This window comes from Danio aesculapii, chromosome 9 (assembly GCF_903798145.1).
Source record: "Danio aesculapii chromosome 9, fDanAes4.1, whole genome shotgun sequence".
In the NCBI taxonomy this organism is placed as follows: domain Eukaryota; kingdom Metazoa; phylum Chordata; class Actinopteri; order Cypriniformes; family Danionidae; genus Danio; species Danio aesculapii.
The window spans coordinates 4,160,906-4,183,081 of NC_079443.1; the positions used below are offsets into that span (position 1 = coordinate 4,160,906).

Below are 22,176 nucleotides of genomic sequence, written 5' to 3' on the forward strand. Positions count from 1 at the left end.
GGTCAGTTCATTCCAGTGTTATTACACATTTTTTAAATAACTTTTTTTCTTATAAAAGAGAAACTTGCAGAATTTTTTTCTGATTTTTTTGTTTTGTTTTATTTTTATGTTTTGTATTGTTTGGGTTTTTACCAAAATCTGGTTCAACTCCATGTCAACAGCTCCTTAGAAATATTATGGCCGGGAAAAACATGACGTGTTCAATACTTATTTTCCCAGATGTACTCATTTATGCACTGTGTTTGACATGAAGTGATCTGTGTTGGTCAAGTGGCGGCATTCTGTAGTTTGCCTTTCGCTTGTACGGTGGCTCTGAACTATCAAAACACTTCTCAAACGCTTTTTGTGATGTGGAATACAGAAAAGATTTAACCCGATTACATTTTTTTTATTGACAGACGGAAGTTTTGAAAGCAGTTTGTCAATGCGATTAACACAACAGGAGGTCGAATTTATTTTTTAACATGTGAAAATTAGGGACAAACATTTCGGAACCCTTATACTGAATTTTTGAGCAGCTTGAAAAAGAAATACATACACATTAAGCATTGAATATATGGGGTCTAAAAAACTGTAGAAACTGTATAAAACTCAAAGAAATAATTAAGAAATATGTATGTTTTTATGATTATGATTTCACCATAAAATTATTCTTTATATGTACAGTTGAAGTCAGAATTATTAGCCCCCCTGAATTATTAGCCCCCTGTTTATTTTTTCCCCCAATTTCTGTTTAGCGGAGAGCTCATTTCTAATAACGGATTTATTTTATCTTTGCCATGATGACAGTAAATAATATTTGACTAGATATTCTTCAAGACACTTCTATACAGCTTAAAGTGACATTTAAAGGCTTAACTAGGTTAATTAGGTTAACTAGGCAGGTTAGGGTAATTAGGCAAGTTATTGTATAAAATTAGCTTCAAGGGGCTAATAATTTTGACCTTAAAATGGTTCATAAAAAATTTAAAACTGCTTGTATTGTAGCCTAAATAAAACAAATAAGACTTTCTCCAGAAGAAAAAAACATTATCAGACATAACAGAGCAAATTTCCTTTCTCTGTTAAACATGATTTGGGAAATATTTAAAAAAGAAAAAAAAATTCAAAGGGGGGTGAATAATTCTGACTTCAACTGTAGATACAAATATTATATATATATAAATTCAGGAACAACAAATCTGACCTTTTCATCCGGCGAGTGATTGGTGGAAGCAGATTTTTTGGAAGCGGGTTGTCTGAGAAGAAAAAAAAAGCATTACGTATTCACAATAATACACATTCTGGAAAAAAGTAAGTATTCACATTAATACATATTCTGAAATGTTTTTGTATAAAACTAAATTTTTTTAAAGGGATAGTTGACCCAAAAATGAATATTCTGTTTCTACATGAATATATCTGTTTGAGTTTCTTCACTCTGCTGAACACAAAAGAAGATGGTGAGGCCAGCAGGGGACACTCTGAGTCCTGAGTCCTAATACCCCAGTATAGTGAAGAGGACACTATACTGTCAGTGCGCGCCATCTTTCAGATGAGATGTTAAACCAAGATTCTAACTGTCTGTGGTCATTAAAAATCCCATGGCGCTTCTCGTAATGAGTAGGGGTGTAACCCCCGTGTCCTGGCAAAATTTCCTTTATCGGCCCTTACCCATCATGGCCTCCTAATCATCCCCATCCACCGAGTTTAAGTAAAACATGGAATCAGGACTAAGGGCTCATTCACACCTAAGAGGTAATGGTTTGGAATAATTTAACTATTAGCACAGCATAAAACATGAACGTGTTTGGACACAGCCACTGAGAAGCTATAAAGAAAAACTTGCAAAATCTTGCCCTGCATCCGAGTTATTTTGATTGGTCCACGGCTGTGGGACTGACAGTGATGAGCGCCAGTGCCTGTCAAAGTTGAAGTTCTTTTAACTTCAAGCAGCATCTAAAAAAACCTGGGACTCATGTGTGAGGGGCTTCAAAAGACACGAGATATAAGTGTAACGGTCACACACGTCCATCAAGCATGTATTTACATTGAAAAACTATGGCAAGCCAAAGGATTCATAGTTACGCCATAGATAAACATCTACATGTGATGCACCTGCCCTACTTCAGGCTTAAAAAAACAATATTAAGAATATTTGTGCCACAAAATACACCATTCTGAAATAAAATGCCATATTAAACATGTGACTATGGTCCATAATGCCTTTTTGGCTGCATTTTAGAAAGTATCTTTAAAAAGTGTCGCTTTTTATGGTTTTGGCTTGTCACATGATGCGTTCGCCTCATTTTAAAGAAACTAAAATGGCAGTATGGTCGATTTTCACATGTTTATTGCTGTGTTTTATTTCAATGGTTCTGAAATTAAATGTGCATATCTATGGCATAATTGTAAGCACTTTGGCTTGCAATAAAAAACAATAAAAAAATAGTTCATTGGCTTCCTTCATGGTGTAAATAATTCACATTATTTCCTAACAGGCCGACTTCATTTCAAACGATATAAGAGGCACCTTTGGTTTTTGAATAGTGTTGCCAGATGTAGATTCCAGCCCAAAAAGTGTCGAAAAACCGCTGAAAACCAAAAAGCGCCACCCAACAATCAGTAGACTATAATAACCTGTTGTGAGGGGGGGAGGGGGGGCATGATTGAGATGTCGTGTCGGAGAGGGAGATCTCATGCGTTTCTACACTGTTCTAAGCGTGTGTATGTTTTATCTAGACAAGATGGCGGCGCGTACACATCGCGAGGCTCTGCGTCTCTCCAATTACTGCATTTCGTTGCCTTGTACATGTGTAATGACAATAAAGTTGAATCTAATCTAATCTATGGCATCTCTTTGGAAGATCAAAACAGGTTTATAAGGACAGACCAGGGCTGGCGGGCACGCCGTTGCAAAACCGCCCCAAATTTTCACTACCCGCCTATGTCACTTTTAACCCGCAGAAATAAATTCAAAACTGCCCTATCAGACGGGAAACCGCCCAATCTGGCAACACTGTTTGTGAAAATTCCCCTCAAAAGCTCCGAAAGACATCATTTTAAAATCACAAATTTGTGCTACAAATTATTTGTCAATCAGTTTGACTGACGATTGTAGTCATTTCTTGATGCTTTCACATTTGTATATTTTCCTTAGAGCTCTCTGATTGAAAGCAATAGTTAGCAGAATAATGCACCTCATTATACAAAATGTTTGAAAATGCTTATTATTTTGTTCAAAAGCAAACTTTTCGGTATTTGGGTGTCATGTATTTGTAACATGTAACAGGAAAAATGCTCTCATAATTCATGCAATAATTAATGTTTATTTTTTGTGCTAAATGTTTTTTAGAACGTAGCATCATAAGAAAATTGATATTTAAATGAAATATTTCCAAAACAAATCTATTCCTGTTGCTACACCCAGGTCTGATTACTGCCACACCTGTTCACAATAAAGAAATTACTTAAACAGGACCTGCCTGACAAACTGAAGTAGATCAAAAGATCCTCAAAATTAAAAATATTTTAGATCTACCAGTCTAGAAAAGGTTTATAGTAGACCAAAAGATCCTTAAAAGCTAGACATCACGCTGAGATCCAAAGAAATTACAAAGAAATTCAAAAACAAACATTAGGGATCTACAGTCTGGAAAAGTTTACAAATGTAGGAGGGAACATGCTCTCATAATTCATGCGATAATTAATGTTCATTTTTTTTGTGCTTAAGGAATTTTAGGATATAACATCATACAGACTTGATAATAAAATGAAATATTTCCATAAAATTGTATTTCTCTAGTCACACCCAGGCCTCATTAATGCCACAACTGTTCGCAAGCAAGAAATCACTTAAATAGGACCTGCTTGACAAAGTGAAGTACACCAAAAGATCCTCAAAACTAAAACAATTGAGATCTACCAGTCTGGAAAAGGATCACATATTTAGGAGAAACAATGCTCTCATAATTCATGTGATAATTAACATGTATGGGGTTTTTTTTGTGCTTAAAGGTGCAGTATGTAAGTTTGACACCCAGTGGCTGAACCAGGTATTGCTGGATGAAAATACAGGCACACAGAGGTTGCCAGATTGAGGACCAACAGGAGCATGTGACTAGCCAAAAGGCTGATTTAAGTTGTGTAGTAAAAAAAAAAAGCAACAGCACACGATAGATGGAATATTTCATATTAAAAGGAGTTTTCATCCTAACCAACAACGAAAATGTATAGTTTAAAAACGACTTCTATTTCTAACAGCTGAACAACAGAAAACTGACAATGATCACCTCAGGTACACCTCATGTGCTTTATTCAGCGTTAAATGCTAATAATGTGAGTTTGAATGTAATTTTACATGACATTTATTGCCATACTACTGAAAGCAGCAGCAGATAGTTCACCTCAGATCCTGAAAACAAAATAAACCCTGTGAAATTGAACTTCAGAACTGTGGCTCAGTGCAAACCAACACATATCAGTGATTCAGCATCTACATTTAATAATGTTAAAGAGGTTTCATATGTTTTTATTAGATTATAAACGTTACCTTTCGTTGGAGTGCAGTGAGTGCACTATTCTGTGCTTCTGAATGACTGTGTTTACATTTCTGTTGTGTTCCGTCTGGTGCAAACAGCCAAATTGCTTATCACTGTCACGTATCGTGTTGTTAGGGACACGTGGTTACAATGTAACCTGCTCACCTAATGTTTACGCTAGTAATATTTATATTATTTGCTAATTAATAACCACCTTATGTGGAACTCTGAATCTGTGTCTCATTTTGGAGTCTGCTACTGTCCACCGGAGGTCGCATCTTGGTCACGGATGCACACCTTGAGAGCCTTTATGTCTAAATGAATGAAATGCGCTGTGTTCCACCAAGGAATCCTGGTAGTATTGAAATATAATTGGCTAAACTGGCATTGGCTGGGTTAAAGGGACCAAGACAAAGACAGACGTTCTGGCACGTTACGCACATTTTAAAAGCAGAAGTTCAGCATTGTTTTTCAGATGGCATGTTTCTGAAATATCTGCAAACATATTATAACATGTTTATGCTTTAGAAGAGTCAAAAACGTACATACAGCACCTTTAAAATATGTCGCTGCAACATTTGACCCAAAGATCAGGGCAGCTGAATAAATGACAAGTCAACAAACAATGATAAAATTCACCAAAGACTAAAAAATACACAAATAAAAATAAAATGTTTGTCCTCTGCCTGAATAGTTCAGTAAATTTACACCAAATGTTCTGCGTATACAACCAACGCCATAAAACAGTAAATCTGAATGTGAAACAAAGCTCTTGTGAACATGTGACAACCACAATATCAATGACATCATCATTACGATTCCCCAGCCACCAATCATTACATAACTGGTTAGTGCAGTAGAGTCTGGGAGCGTGTAAGATTTACATACGCACACACACACACGCACATTAGATGATACATGAACACACACACATACCTGCCCCTGTCAGCTAATGAGCATGTAGGTAAGTTTATGAATGTTACAAGATAAAATTGGGCCAGTTGATGTCAAAATAAATCTATAACGCTCTTCTCCGGCTCTGATGAAACAGAATAGCAAAGTATGAGTTTTGAAGTTTTTCACCACTGAGACTTCTGATATAAACAAGCATTGAGAATCCCCTCTGATAAGCCAACTGGCTGGAGGATACACACACATAAACATATACACACAAACCCCCCCCCCAAAACACTCTCAGATGTGGGAGGGCAGATCGACACTTGGATTTGATGATTTTTTTTTTTGGAATCGAGATATTACGATATTGTCAGCAATCTTCATGTTGCAAAGATTGAAAAAATTGCATATCCATGCACTGTATACAGAGAACAAATCGGAGATCTCAGTTCAGCTTTGGTTTGCGTGATTTACACTCACTGGCCACTTTATTAGGTACACTGTCCAACTGCTTGTTAACGCAAATTTCTAATCAGCCAATCACATGGCAGCAACTCAATGCATTTAGGCATGTAGACATGGTCAAGACGATCTTCTGCAGTTCACACTGAGCATCAGAATGGAGAAGAAAGGTGATTTAAGTGACTTTGAATGTGGCATGGTTGTTGGTGCCAGACGGGCTGGTCTGAGTATTTCAGAAATGCTGATCTACTGGGATTTTCATGCACAACCATCTCTAGGGTTTACAGAGAATGGTCTGAGAAAGAGGAAATATCCAGTGAGTGGCAGTTCTGTGGGCGCAAATTCCTTGTTGATGCCAGAGGCCAGAGGAGAATGGCCAGACTGGTTCCAGCTGGTAGAAAGGCAACAGTAGCTGAAATAACCACTCTGAGCATCTCTGAACGCACAGAACATCCAACCTTGAGTCGGATGGGCTACAGCAGCAGAAGATCACACTGGTTGCCACTCCTGTCAGCTAAGAACAGGAAACTGAGGCTACAATTCGCACAGGCTCAGCAGAATTGGACAATAGAAGATTGCCTAGTCTCGATTTCTGCTGCGACATTTGGATGGTAGGGTCAGAATTTTGCGTCAACAACAGGAAAGCATGGATCAATATACACTCACCAGCCACTTTATTAGGTACACCTTACTAGTACCAGGTTGGACCCCCTTTTGCCTTCAGAACTGCCTTAATCCTTCGTGGCATAGATTCAACAAGGTACTTGAAATATTCCTCAGAGATTTTGCTCCATATTGACATGATAGCATCACACAGTTGCTGTAGATTGCACATCCATGCCCGTCTGGCACCAACAACCATGCCATGTTCAAAGTCACTTAAATCACCTGTCTTCCCCATTCTGATGCTTGGTTTGAACTGCTATTTCTGTGAGAATTTGGAAAAGAATTTGCAGATTTATGCAGGATGATTTTGAGAATGTACGAGCTGAAAAAATATATATGTTATCAAAAATAACTTCTGAATTGAAAATAAAATTAATGTAAAACTGTATAAATATATATTTACATAATTAAATAAACCTATTTAATGACTGAATGCTTTCTGTATTTTCAGGATTTCAGTTTTTCTGCATAAATAAACGCTTAAGGGGAAACGCAAATACAGTTGAAGTCAGAATTATTAGCCCCCCTTTGAATTTTATTTTCTTTTTAAAATATTTCCCAAATGATGTTTAACAGAGCAGGGAAACTTTCACAGTGTGTCTGATAATTTTTTTTCTTCTGGAGAAAGTCTTATTTGTTTTATTTAGGCTAGAATAAAAGCAGTTTTAAATATTTAAAAAACCATTTTAAGGCCAAAATTATTAGCCCCTTTAAGCCGTATTTATTTTCTATTGTCTACAAAACAAACCACTGTTATACAATGATTTGTCTAATTACCCTTTTCTGTCTAGTTAGCCAAATTAACCTAGTAAAGCCTTTAAATGTCACTTTAAGCTGTATAGAAGTGTCTTGAAAAATATCTAGTCAAATATTATTTACTGTCATCATGACAAAGATAAAATAAATCCGTTATTAGAAATGAGTTATTAAACTATTATGATTAGAAACGTGTTGAGAAAAAATCTTCACACCGTTAAACAGAAATTGGGGAAAAAAATAAACAGGGGGGCTAAAAATTCTGACTTCAACTGTATTTGAAAATAATAATATAGGAATATATTGATGCTCACAATATGATTTAAGGAAGCTTTAAGAAATGAAATGTTTGCACAAAGTCTAACAAAACATCTCAGAGACAGGCTGAAGGGGACCTACAGGACTGTAGAGACAGCTAAACACACAATCAGGCAAAAACACACTATAATAACATACAAAGGAAACAAACACAATGAACAGACCCTCACTCACCCAGTCCATTGTCGACTCTGTTTGTAATCCTTCCTGACTCTGTAGCCTCTGTATACTGTAACACAAATTCACATACTGTATATAAACAATGGCTAATTTAAAATAAAACAACAATTTGACAGTTTTATAATCAACACTGCAAAAAAAGCATTTCTTACTTGGAGATTTTGTGTTGTTTCTAGTCTAAATAGCTAACAATTTATAAATCAGGAAGCATTTTCTAAACAAGTATAAAACATTGTCTTATTTTTAGAATTGAGTCAAAACAAAGTCATTTTTTTTCTCCTTAAAACAAGCTAAATCTGCCAGTGGGCAAAGTAAAATAAACTTGGGTAACACTTTAATGTAAGATGATGTAAAAATGGTTGTGATTTCAATAGTGCAGTAAAAATCTGTAATCTGGTTAACAAGCTTCCTTTATATATATGGTTAATAACCGCAAAATGGACTTTTCCAGTATTGGCTTTTTGTTTAAACTACTATTTACTACAGTAAAAATACGGTTTGATATGGAATTGGTTCATTATATGACTGCATCATCACTGAATATTTATGGTTGTGTTTTTGTCTGTGGTGCAAAAGAGGTGTAAATATGAGTACTTTACAACATGGATTTATTAACGCAGCAAGTTAATGCAATACGGTAGATTATCGTAAAAAATTATTTACTGCATTTTTAACTCTAAACGCAAAAACACTCAACAACAGCTGATTTTTTTTTTTTACAAATTAAAGAAAAATGAGAAAAAAAATCTATTTTACAGTTTTTTTGTATCTTTAGTGCTAAAATGCTGACAACCACAGCTGCCATTTAAGTTTTATTGATTTTTTTACATGAATTGAAATACTGTAGCTTACCATTAGGTTTTTAATTTATTTTATGGTTTGCACTGTATTTTTAGTGCTAAAATACTGCCAACCACAGTTGCCGTTTTAATTTTAATGATTTTTTTTTACAAATTATTGAAATGCGGTAGTTTACCGTAATAATTTAAAATCTATTGTATAGTTTTACAAATTATTGAAATGCGGTAGTTTACCATAACAATTTAAAATCTATTTTACCATTTGTACTGTATTTTTTATGCTAAAATACTGGCAAACACAGCTGGCATTTTAATTTGACAGATTTTATTAATTTTAATAAAAAATTTATGAAATTAATAACAAATTAATGAAACACGGTACTTTCCTGTCAATTTTTAAAATTTATTTTATTGTTTGTACTGTATTTTTACTGCAAAAATACTGGCAACCACAGCTACCATTTTAATTTTACAGATTTATTTTTATTTTTTTACAAATTAATGAAATGCAGTAGTTTACCCTAACAATTTAAAATCTATTTTATGGTTTGCACTGTACTTTTAACGCTAAACTACTGGCAACCAGAGCTGCCTTTTTAATTTTAATGATTTTTTTAACAAATGATTAAAATGCGGTAGTTTACCGTAACAATTTAAAATCTATTTTACGGTTTGTACTGTATTTTTAATGCTAAAATACTGGCAACCACAGCTGCCATTTTAATTTTAATGATTTAAAAAAAAAGTTTTACACATTATTAAAATGCGGTAGTTTACCTTAACAATTTAGTAACCACAGCTGCTGTTTAAATTTTAATTATTTTGTTTTTTAAATTAATGAAATACAATAGTTTACCAGAACAATTTAAAAACTATTTTACAACTTGTACTATATTTTAAACGGCAAAAAATTGGCAACCACAGCTGCCATTTTAATTTTACAGATTTTTTTTTTTTTCAATTAATGAAACACGATAGTTTACCATAACAATTTAAAATATATTTAACGATTTGTTCTGTATTTTTTAAGCTAAAATACTGGCAACCACAGCTGCCATTTTAATTTTAATGATTTTTTTTTACAAATTATTGAAATGCGGTAGTTTACCGTAATAATTTAAAATCTATTGTATAGTTTTACAAATTATTGAAATGCGGTAGTTTACCATAACAATTTAAAATCTATTTTACCATTTGTACTGTATTTTTTATGCTAAAATACTGGCAAACACAGCTGCCATTTTAATTTCAAAGATTTTATTAATTTTAATAAAAAATGTATGAAATTAATAACAAATTAATGAAATACGGTAGTTTCCTGTCAATTTTTAAAATTTATTTTATTGTTTGTACTGTATTTTTACTGCAAAAATACTGGCAACCACAGCTACCATTTTAATTTTACAGATTTATTTTTATTTTTTTACAAATTAATGAAATGCAGTAGTTTACCCTAACAATTTAAAATCTATTTTATGGTTTGCACTGTACTTTTAACGCTAAACTACTGGCAACCAGAGCTGCCTTTTTAATTTTAATGATTTTTTTAACAAATGATTAAAATGCGGTAGTTTACCGTAACAATTTAAAATCTATTTTACGGTTTGTACTGTATTTTTAATGCTAAAATACTGGCAACCACAGCTGCCATTTTAATTTTAATGATTTAAAAAAAAAGTTTTACAAATTATTAAAATGCGGTAGTTTACCTTAACAATTTAGTAACCACAGCTGCTGTTTAAATTTTAATTATTTAGTTTTTTAAATTAATGAAATACAATAGTTTACCAGAACAATTTAAAAACTATTTTACAACTTGTACTATATTTTAAACGGCAAAAAATTGGCAACCACAGCTGCCATTTTAATTTTACAGATTTTTTTTTTTTTCAATTAATGAAACACGATAGTTTACCATAACAATTTAAAATATATTTAACGATTTGTTCTGTATTTTTTAAGCTAAAATACTGGCAACCACAGCTGCCATTTTAATTTTACTGAAATTTTAACAAATGAATGAAATACAGTAGTTTACATTAACAATTTAAAATCTATTTTATAGTTCGTACTGTAGTTTTAGCGATAAAATACTGGCAACAACAGCAACCCTATTCATTTTAATGATTTTTTTTTTTTTTTACAAATTAATGAAATACGGTAGTTTACTATAAACATTTTAAACCTATTTTATGGTTTGTACTGTATTTTTAACGCTAAAATACTGGCAACCACAGCTACCATTTTTACTGATTTTTTACACATTGAAATTACACGTTACAATACACTTACTATAATAATAATTACATGTAACCAACCCTAACCCTTACCCACATTCTAATCCCAACCATATAGTAAGTACATTTAATAAATTAGCAACTGCCTAAAAATAAAGTGTAACTTGTTTTTGGCTTGGAATACGATTTTGCTCACTTAAAAAAAATCACTTAATTTTGATATATTACTCCTGAAAACAAGACAATATTTTGTACTTGTCTAGACAATCTTCTTGATTTAAGAATTTTTAAATATCTTGACTAGAAACAAGACAAAAACGTATTTTTTTCAGCACGGTAGGTGAAAAATTTTAATGTGAGAGCTTATATTGTGGATTCTGCAGCACAGATGATTATTATACAGCAAATATTATTACACAGGATAGCATTAGGTTTGAGCAAAGGATAAAAGTGACATTTGAAAAGCTCATTAATTAAAAATGTTGCTTGTATCAAGTGTAATGTAACAGTTTCCTACTTGTGCAGCTTTGATTGTGATTTTGTTACATACTGTACATTGAGATAAATGCTGTCCTTTGATCAGACGCGCTAAACGAATGTTTAGGATAAAAACACAATGAGCTCTGAGTGAATAATTAGTACTTTATCACTCAGACAAATGAGTGTAAACCTCAGAAAAAACATGAAAGTGGCTGCTCCAAAAAAATGCTAAAGCAGTCATTTATTCCGCTTTCATTGAGACGCCCAATTAAAACTCGCAAAACTCTCAGCTTTAATCAGGATGCACACACACACACACACACACATTCAAACAGTGTGAAAGGATAGTTTATTTATGTTTTGGTGGCTGTTTTATACATGACACAGATTCCAGAAAACACTGCATGAACACCTTTGCTTCAGTATAATAATTAATACATTTATTAAGTAAGAGTTTCTACGGAGCCTGTATTAATAATTAATTATAAATGTATTCTTAATGCATGCCAAATGTCTTACAAAATCTATATATGTCCAATCGCAAACTTATCCAGCATATGTTTTACATAGCCCTTCCAGCTGCAACCCAGTACTGGGAAACATCCATATACTCTCACGTTCACAACTGATATACTACGGCCAATTTAGTTTCTTCAATTCGCTCATAGCACATGGTTGGACTGCAGGGGAAACTTGAGCACCTGGAGGAAACCCACGCCAACATGAGGAGAACATGCAAACGCCACACAACTGACTCAGCTGAGACTCGACCCAGCAACCTTCTTGCTGTGAGGCAACAATGCTAACCACTGAGCCACCATGCCGCCCTCCTATAATATTTTATGATCTCATAAATAGCAGTTTGATTATGTTCTAGTAAATACATAGTCACAATTTTGAATCATACGCTTTAAATAGTCATACGAAAATTTAAAAAGGAGGCGTGGCACTAAACCCCACCCCTAAACCCAATCGTCATCGGAGGATGAGCAAATCATACTAGAATGTACAAATGAGATCATACAAATTAGCAACTAAATCAAAATGTTACAAACAGTGGTGTAAAGTAACTAATTACAAATGCTCAAGCTACTGTAATTGAGTAGTGTTTCTCAGACAATGTAATTTACTAAGTAGTTTTAAAAATGTGTGCTTTTACTTTCCCTTGAGTACATTTTAGGGCTGTATCAATACTTTTACTCCACTACTTTCCTTCAACCTGCAGTCACTACTTTATTTTTTCTTGTCTATATTAGAAAAATCAGTCCTGCGAGTCCAAACAAAATCACACATAGAAGGTAAATCTCATCATAATGAACTACCTCAAGACAAGGGCGGTTTATAATTGCAGCAAACTGTTTGGAAGCATTCAAAGTGTCCAAGAAGATGTCTAATGTCTTTACACGTATTGACCCAGAGACTGTTTAGATGCATGTCACTGATGAGAAGATGACGGACGTTTACTGTATGATGACCAAAATAGCCTTAAACACTCAGCAGGCGCAAGACGTCAACATGACGTCAACATGACGTCAGATTGACATTGTATCCCAACGTCATAGGGAAGTTGCATTTTGTTTGGAAATAAAAATCGGGTTGATGTCAGAACTCAACGTCAGGCCAACATCAATGTCCAATGTCCAACCTAAAACCAACTAAATATCAACGTCTAATGATGTAACAGCTTGACGTTGGGTGGACGCTACCACTATTGACATTTATCAGATGTTGGCTTTTGGTTGCCATACCTGATGAATAAATGTCAATATTTGACGTCAATATGATGTTGGTTTTAGATGTTGGGTCGACGTTGGATTTTGGTTACTTTCTAACAACCTAAAATCGACTAAATATCAACGTCATTTGACGTCATTGTTGGACATCAAAATAACATTGTCCTTAGATGCTGGCTAGACGTTGAATTTTGATCACCTGATGTCACAACCTAAATCTAACCTAATATTAATGTCTTGTGATGTTGTGTGCCTGCTGGACAATAACTAAATGCACTACAGAATGTTACGTTTACACACATCCACAAATTACATGTAAATGCATCAGTTTTAACAGCGTAATACTCACTACTCACTACTCTTGAGTACTTTTGAAAGTTCTACTTTTTACTCATACTTTGAGTAATATTTATAACTGATACTTTTTACTCTACTTGCACTCCATTTTTAGGCAAGTAATGGTACTTTTACTTGAGTATGATTTTTCTGTACTCTTTCCTTTTTTTTGGATTAAATTAAAAAATAAATTAAAATAGCTTAATACAAGTTTCTCACCCTCAAGTGTTTTCAAACTTTTATGAGTTTCTTTCTTCTGTTGAACACAAAACAAGACATCCTGAAGAATGATGGTCAGCAGCAGCCATTGACATCCACATACTACAGATGTCGATGTCATCATTTTGTGTTCAACAGAAAAAAAGAAACTCAAACAGGTTTTGGTAACAAGTGGACTAATAGTAAATGATGACAGAATTCTCATTTTTTAAATTTAAATTTTCTCTTTAACCCTCTTGTCATTTTAGACCGAAAATGTTTGTATTTTTAAAGTCACACTTTTTGTCTTTGCAGTCAAAAATTACCGCCATAGAAAATTAATGGCAGGTCTCTTTTTTATCTGGAAACATTGCAAACTGATACAGATTTTTTTAAAATACTGATACTGATTTAAAAAATACATTTTTTAAATTTAATCAAACAATATAATCTTGTTTAGGTGATATAAATTAAGATACACTGAAAAAAATGATTCATTGGATTTACTAAAAAAAAATTAAGGTAAGTGGTTGCAAGCAATTTATATGGGCTGAATTTAATGAAACTAAGTTTCCCAGTGATGGGTTGCAGCTGGAAAGACATCAGCTGCGTAAAACAAATGTTGGATTAGTTGGTGGTTCATTCCGCTACAGCGACCTCTGATCAATATAGGGACTAAGCAGAAGGAAAATAAAATGAATTACTAAATTTAATTTGTTTGAATAAATTCAGGCCAAAAAAATTGTTTGCAATATATATATTCTCCAATATATATATATATATATATATATATATATATATATATATATATATATATATATATATATATATATCCAATATATATATCCAATATATATATATATATATATATATATATATATCCAATATATATATCCAATATATATATATCCAATATATATATCCAATATATATATCCAATATATATATATATATATATATATATATATATATATATCCAATATATATATCCAATATATATATATATATATATCCAATATATATATCCAATATATATATATATATATATATATATATATATATATATATATATATATATATATATATATATATATATATATATATATATATATATATATATATATATAATGACTCCTAGATTCAGACATTGGGTTCTGTAACATAAAATCACACTTAAAAATATCTTGTATCCATAAATCTGTATATATTGTGTGTGCACAGCAGCTCAGAAAATTCTAATCAAACATATTTGTTTTATTTCAGCTAGAATAAAAGCAGTTTTAAAAATGGTAATCATTATTTTTATTTGTGGGTAAATGCGACGTTGTAAGTTTACTCATATTACCATGCTCATATGATCATTATCAAGACCCCGAACTTGCGGGAAATCCGCGGCATTTCAGTAAAAAATGCAAGATCCGCAACATTTTGCGGAGCTTGCTTGATTTCACGATAAATTCAGCAATCACAAAATCATGAAATCCTAGAGGCACTGATAATTAAAAAATAATAAACATTTAAAAAAACTAAACTTTCAATTAGAATAAAATGGATGTTAATTTCTACATAAATATTAATTATCACCACAAAACCCTCTCAAAATTAAAAACGAAATAGAAAAAATATTAATAAACAAAAATAAATTAGATTGATGTTACTGAAAAGATCTGAGGGTACGTTACAGGCGTTCGTCCCTTTCTGACCCCAAACACCACAAGTGTGATTCAGGTTACACTTTTTGAATATCCTACGAATACCCCATGAAAGCGGTTGTTTAATTAGCATACCCTGCACCACATGTGGATCTGAAACGTTTGAAAGATGAGTGTTTATTTTAGAAATGCTAATGCGACCCAGCTCACACACACACACCTCTATGGGGCTCTGAACATGTGGTCGTACACCTGTAACCGGTGAACATACAGAGAGAGAGTGAGAGAGAGAGTGAGAGAGAGAGAGAGAGAGAGAGAGAGAGAGAGAGAGAGAGAGAGAGAGAGAGAGAGAGAGAGAGAGAGAGAGAGACGTCTGCCAAAAAGAGGAACTGAAGTCCTCCAGAAGACGAGAGGGGAACAATAGCATGACTCCTCCCTCTCCTTCCTCCCCCGGGACCCCCTGCCTCCTCACGCGCCCCGAGAAGGTTAATGTGCCCGCTTTGATCTCCATCAGGCCACACTGAGGAGGAATTCATTTACATTTCAGATGAAACGGGCCATGGTATAAAAAGCCATCTTGTTTCTGGTATGTGAGGGTCTGTAATGGGCTGGGAATGGGAGAGAGGAAGTGGCAGGGAACCCCAGAAACCCCATCCCACTCGCCCCTCTCTCTTTATTCACGAGGCAATGTTTTATACTGGGTTTCAAATAAGAAAGGTTATAGCGATACAAATGTCAGTTAATGAATTTCATTACTGGTCAAGCTAAACTACAGCTGAATCAGAAATATAAGGCCTCCTAAATTATTAGCCCCCCTGTATATTTTTCCCCACATTTCTGTTTCATGACATAACATTTCTAAACATAATAGTTTTAATAACTCATTTATAATAACTAGATATTTTTCAAGATACTAGTATTCAGCTTAAAGGGGTGCTCCACAGTGTATTTTAAGGGTTGGTTGAGTTTATAAGATGCAAAGCAATGTGTGCTCATGCTTCATTTGTAGAAAATCAGGTTATTTTTTCATATATCTGCTCAAATTCGTATAAATTTGATTATATACAGCTTCTCAGCTAACGACTGACTGTCTTATTTACTAGTTCCTCCGAAAGCTGGCCCTCAGGAGGCTCTGATTGGTCAGCTAACATAATGTGCTGTGATTCGTGGATTGGCTCCAGTCACGCCTCTATTAGCATGCGCTTTACTCTGCTGTGTAAATACTGTCAGTCAGTGTAGCCATGTCACGCTGGATTTATACTTTTGCCTGGTGCCGCATCGTAGACCTTCACTGAGTGCACGCGCACCTCACAAAATGGACGAGGTTTTTATACTTGCTGTGTTTGCCGTTGTGATATACTTTAAAATCGACAGGGGGCGGTCAAAAGAAACTGACTGTAAAGTCAGACGGATAAACAGAGTAGTAGAAAGTTTCCAGAACTACGTTACCTAATTAATATCATTCAATATTTTTAAACTAATTATTTTTATTTTTTGTTTATAAATTATTTTAATGATTACAAGCATTTTTATAATCATTCAAGATTTTTTTTTAATCAAACTTTGATGCACACTTGCTTTAGTTCATATCTCGGACAGTTTTACTGTTGGTTTTAATGACAACAGAACATGGGCTGCTCTACAAAGTTTATTTTTATTATGGCAAGAATAAAAGCAAAAACTAAAAAATACACTTACTAAAAAAATACAGATGTTTTTCTTTAGATTTATCCCACTAATTCACACATTATTGTCTGGCAAGATTCTGTCCTATACTTATGCTAAAAGGGCAATAATGGTTCAACATTCCTGACCATTATCACCAATAAAGCCTTCATGAGTTCACACTTAGCTGATAATCAATAAAGTGTAATTGGCATGCTGTCCCGGGAGTGAGCTTGTAATATCCTCAAGCCCGGGGCTTCCTTCCATTAGAAGGGCGAGAGGGGTGTTCGAGCTCAGGTAGGTCTCGAGAACTCCCCTGCTTATGTGAGAAGTGTAAACTAAGGTTTTCTTGGGTGATAATTTGGTTTGGTCGATTGGCTATGGTGTATGTTTTTGGACGGTGGGAGGAAACCGGGGAACCCGGGGGAAACCCACATGAACACAAGGAGAACATGGAAACTCCGCACAGAAACACCAACTGGCCTGATAGGAGGTTGGACTAGCTGTGTTCTTGCTGTGAGGCAACAGTGCTAGCCACTGGGCCACCGTGTCGCCCTATCAAAAAAAAGGGAGGGAAGTAGGGGTGGAAGGGGGGGGGGGGGGGGACTTCAAGACAAAGATACTTTAAGACAGCAGATTACGGAGCTAATGAGGTGCCAGCCGTGTCGATTATAAGCATGTGATCCTCTCGAAATTAGTTTATAAATAAACCACTCTAAAAACAGAGCATCAGTATACTGCAAACCAATAGCTTCAAATATTCCTTTCCAGTTATCAAAGAAATAAATTGTTCCTTAATTATAGTTTTGTAACTATTAAATTGTTTTAAATTCAAAATTGTAACATATACATCAGTGTAAAACTTATAAATGGTGGGAAAAAAATCATGCAACCAAACAACTGAGTTATATCCAAATACACATGCTATGCCCCATTTGGTCTAAAACCAGACAGGTGGGCAAATCTAAGCTTGTTTTTAACAAAACAAATATAGATATGCATATAATGAATAATACTGCTAATATTGATAACATTATACAAAAGCAAATTGTTATCAATAAACTGAAAAAGCCCCCCCGGGATGAAGAAGGCATGAAAGTATGGTTTTTATATTTATGAAGGCTAGAAAATATATGTTTTTGTAATATTTTAATATATATAAGCACATATAAGCGAAAATGCATTTGCTTTTTAAACAGCTTGGCGCAAAACATCATAACGACTCTTGCACCGAGCTGAAACTAGCAAACAACAATTGCGTCACGCCTTGCGCAGAGTGTATGATAGGGCCCTATATGCTTCAATTCAAATTACGCCTACACATTAAACAAAAATGCTCATTTTAAAGTAATTTACAGGTCTTTTAATAACACTTTCTGTAACTGTTGGGATTGATGAAGATTTTTTATAAGTCTCCGCTTATTAAGACCTCTTTTTTTAAATAATATTTTTAAAAAAACATTTAATATCTGTGAAGGTAAAGCTGAATATTCAGCATCATTACTCTGTTATTCAGTCTCATGATCCTTCAGACATCATTTTTGATTTGTTGTTTATATCATCATTAATATCAAACTTAGTTTTGTTGCATAATATTCAATTACATTTCTTTTTTTCAGAATATTTAATAACCATAAAGTAAAAAAAAAAACATTTATCTGAAATATTGATCTAACTATGGTATAGGTCATAATAACTCATGTATAATAACTGATTTATTTTATCTTTGCCATGATGAGTGCACATAATATTTCACTTTATATTTTTCAAGACACTAGTATTCAGCTTAAAGTGACACTTAAAGGCTGAACTTGGTTAATTAGGCAAGTTAGGGTAATTAGGCAAGTCATTGTATAACAGTAGTTTGTTCTGTAGACCAGTGTTTCCCAACCCTGTTCCTGAAGGCACACCTACAGTACACATTTTCAACCTCTCCCTAATCAAACACACCTGAATCAACTTATCAGAACATCAGAAGAGACTCCAACACCTGAAGTTAATGGGTCAGAAAAGGGAGACATCTAAAATATGTACTGTTGGTGTGTCTCCAGGAACAGGGTTGGGAAACACTGCTGTAGACAATCGAAAACAAATATTGCATAAGGGGACTAATAACAGTAAAATTAAAAATAAATAATTAAAACTGATTTTATTCTAGCCGAAATAAAACAAATAAGACTTTCTCCAGAAGAAAAAATATTATAGGAAATACTGTGAAAAATTCCTGAATCATGAAATGAAACATCATTTGGGAAATATTTGAGAGAGAAAAAAAAAAAAAAAAAAAAAATCACAGGAGGGTGAATAACTGTGACTCAGTTATTACACAGTGAATAACTGTGACTCCTGTAAGTGGATATATGAAAGTCAGACTCTGACCCTTTTTCTTATTTAGGTTATTTACTTATTTTTCACAGTTATTTAGTTTGATTTAATTTCAATTCATTTTATTTACACTCCTTTTTATTATTTACAGTAGGGCTGAGCGATAAAACAATATCAGTATTTATTGACTGAAAATAAAGAGCGATTCATGTGAGTGGAAATAACCAATCTGCTTCACACTTTGTATTGAATAGACACATTTCAGTAATAGCGGTAGACTAATTACCTCAGAAAAACACAGCGCATCCAAACACTGCAGTGCTCTTTCATTTACTCAATAAGTAAAACTTGTATCAGAGCCACAGCAATGGTTTGTTCGTTTGTCATCCTCTAAAAAAATACTTGATGGTCGCCTAGTTATGAGAGACGCCAAGTCAGAATAACAACACACGCAAAAATGAGCAGCAGTGAGGAGGTTGTAAATAAAAAAGGGTATAAGGACATCGCCGGAGTGGCTTTTTGGTTTCTTTTCTTGTGCATCCAAACCACTAGCACACTATCTGAAAGATTTTTTAACATGGGGGTAATAGTCATCCACCTTCTCAATCTGTAATGTTGCAGTACAGTATGTTTTTAAACAATGATGCTTGGTTCTTTTACATGAAGCTCAGATTTGATGATCATAATTTGTTTTGTTGACAGAGTTTGAGGTTTACTGTCTCATAATTATTGACACCATACAGATGTTGATCTACCTTAGAGTTTGCTTTGATTGTTCAGCATTTACACTACCTGTGCGCACACTTTGTAACATTTTATTTATCAAGTTTATGTTTATTTTATTATAAGAGATATTTTTGTGTATTTAATTTTTTTTTAAGTAATGTTGATAAATTAAGAAAAGTGGTTTAAAAAAATCTTAGCATTCTTAAATGATTTGTAAAAAATATTAAATAATTATCGATACCGAATGATATGAAACATGAGATTGTGACAATTATTTAGATTTTTTGCTGTATGAGGCCAGTGGGCAAATTTGGCCAGAATGCTGAGGCTAAACCCCTTCTCTTGTTTTTTTTCGACGGACATCCTGATACTTTTAACGAGCACAGAGAGTCAGGCCCTCGGTGTAACGTCTTATCCGAAAGACGGCACTCACTGAGCAGTATACAGTCCACAGTTGGGACCCACACAGACCGCAAGTTGAGCGCCCCCTGCTGGTCTCACTAACACCACTTCCGGCAACAACCTAGCTTTCCCAACTGTCACGTTCACCAGAGATCTAACCACCAGAGGTCGCTGGTGAGCACTCACATTCACATGGACTACAACTTATGGACTACATATCCAGTCATGCCACACACACACCTGCTCCAAGTCTCCACTGATTAGACTCCCACAGCTGATGCAGCTTCTGGACTGATTACACACACTACTTTAACAGCACACACACTCACTTCCTGGCTGAGTCTTGTTTACCTGTAAAGTGACAATTCAACGCGGTTTCCTTAGTCTTGTTTTGACCCTTGCCAAGTTTGCCTGTTTGTCCATGTTCACTGCCTGCCTTCCGACCTCTCGCCTGTTATAGTGACTACGATTCTGGATTTGCCTTTATTCATCTGTTTGCACCTGTGTTGACCCTTGCTTGCCTGACTACCGAATAAACCCGCACTTGGATCCTAACGTTGTCTCTGTCATCCACGTGTCACACCAACCTTAGCTTTCCCATTACAAAAAAATCCTAGTATTCCTAAATGAACTGCAAAAAAATATTCAATAATTATCGATACCGAATGATATGAAATATGATATCATGATCATTTTTTATTAGCTGTATCGCCCAGCCCTAATTCACACTTCAGAGTGTAATTTGTAAAATAAAGAGGCACAAACAGAGAGAAATAAAGACAGAAAAAGGAGTACTGCACAGAGTAGGACTTTTTTTTCAGGAAATATATGCAGAATATTGTGTTGGGAGATGGTGTACCTGACTGGATCTGCACAGCGGCCTGTTCACGCTCTCTCTTTATCAGCTTCAGATTCTGATGAGCCACGTGACCCCTCCAGGCTACACACAGATGGAGACGCAAAGATTAAAACACAGAATAACAGTTTACGCTAGTAAATAAATTCTAGCATCATCACAGAACAGTGCTGCAACAGTGTCAGAGAGATTGTTTTTTTAAGATTCATACAATTAAATTCAGCATCATATTATTACACAACAATAAATCTGTTCTAACAATAATTCTAACAATAAAGTGCGCTTTTTTAAATTGACTTAGCTATAATTAACATTAGAAATTATTGTTAAATACAGAATTATTTCTAAACATTAATAGTTTTAATAGCTCATTTCTAATACCTGATTTCTTTTATCTTTGACGTGATGACAGTAAATAATATTTGACTAGATATTCTCTAGATCCTACTGAGATTATCTTTTTCTGTGATTTCCTACATGCTTTGGGTTAAAAAAAAAATCTACAATTTAGAGTTTTTACAGTTTGTTTATATTTTTAGTTTTACAGTATGTCCGCTGTAGTGGACCACAGGACCATTTTAGTTCAAAACGACCGCCACTCAGACAACAAAACTGTACAGGATATGGCTGTAAAGCAGGGGTGTCAAAGACAATTCCTGGAGGGCCGGAGCCCTGCAGAGTTTAGTTCCAGCCTTGCTTTAACACACCTATCTGTAGGTATCAAACAAGTCTTAAGCACTCAATTAGTTTGATCAGATGTGTTTAATTAGGGTTGGAACTAAACTGTGCAGAGTTGCGGCCCTTCAGGAACTGGCTTTGACACATCCCTGCTGAAAAATCCAGCTTAAACCAGCCTAGGCTGGTTGGCTGGTTTTAGCTGGTTGACCAGCCTGGTTTTAGAGGGGTTTTGACCATTTCCAGGCTGGTTTACAGCTATTTCCAGCCTGGTCTTAGCTGGTCAGGCTGG

General features: G+C 34.3%; 1 protein-coding gene across 1 annotated transcript in view; it reads right to left on the reverse strand.

Moving 5' to 3' along the window:
• The window catches only part of myo3b (myosin IIIB), a 186,209-nt gene that overhangs the window by 81,247 nt on the left and 82,786 nt on the right, over positions 1 to 22,176 (reverse strand). The window contains exons 22-24 of the mRNA XM_056464721.1: positions 21,213 to 21,293; positions 7,794 to 7,848; positions 1,187 to 1,238 (exon numbers count right to left, since the gene is read on the reverse strand). Coding sequence (XP_056320696.1) covers positions 1,187 to 1,238; positions 7,794 to 7,848; positions 21,213 to 21,293 — 188 coding nt within the window. The remainder of the gene's footprint in view (positions 1 to 1,186; positions 1,239 to 7,793; positions 7,849 to 21,212; positions 21,294 to 22,176) is intronic.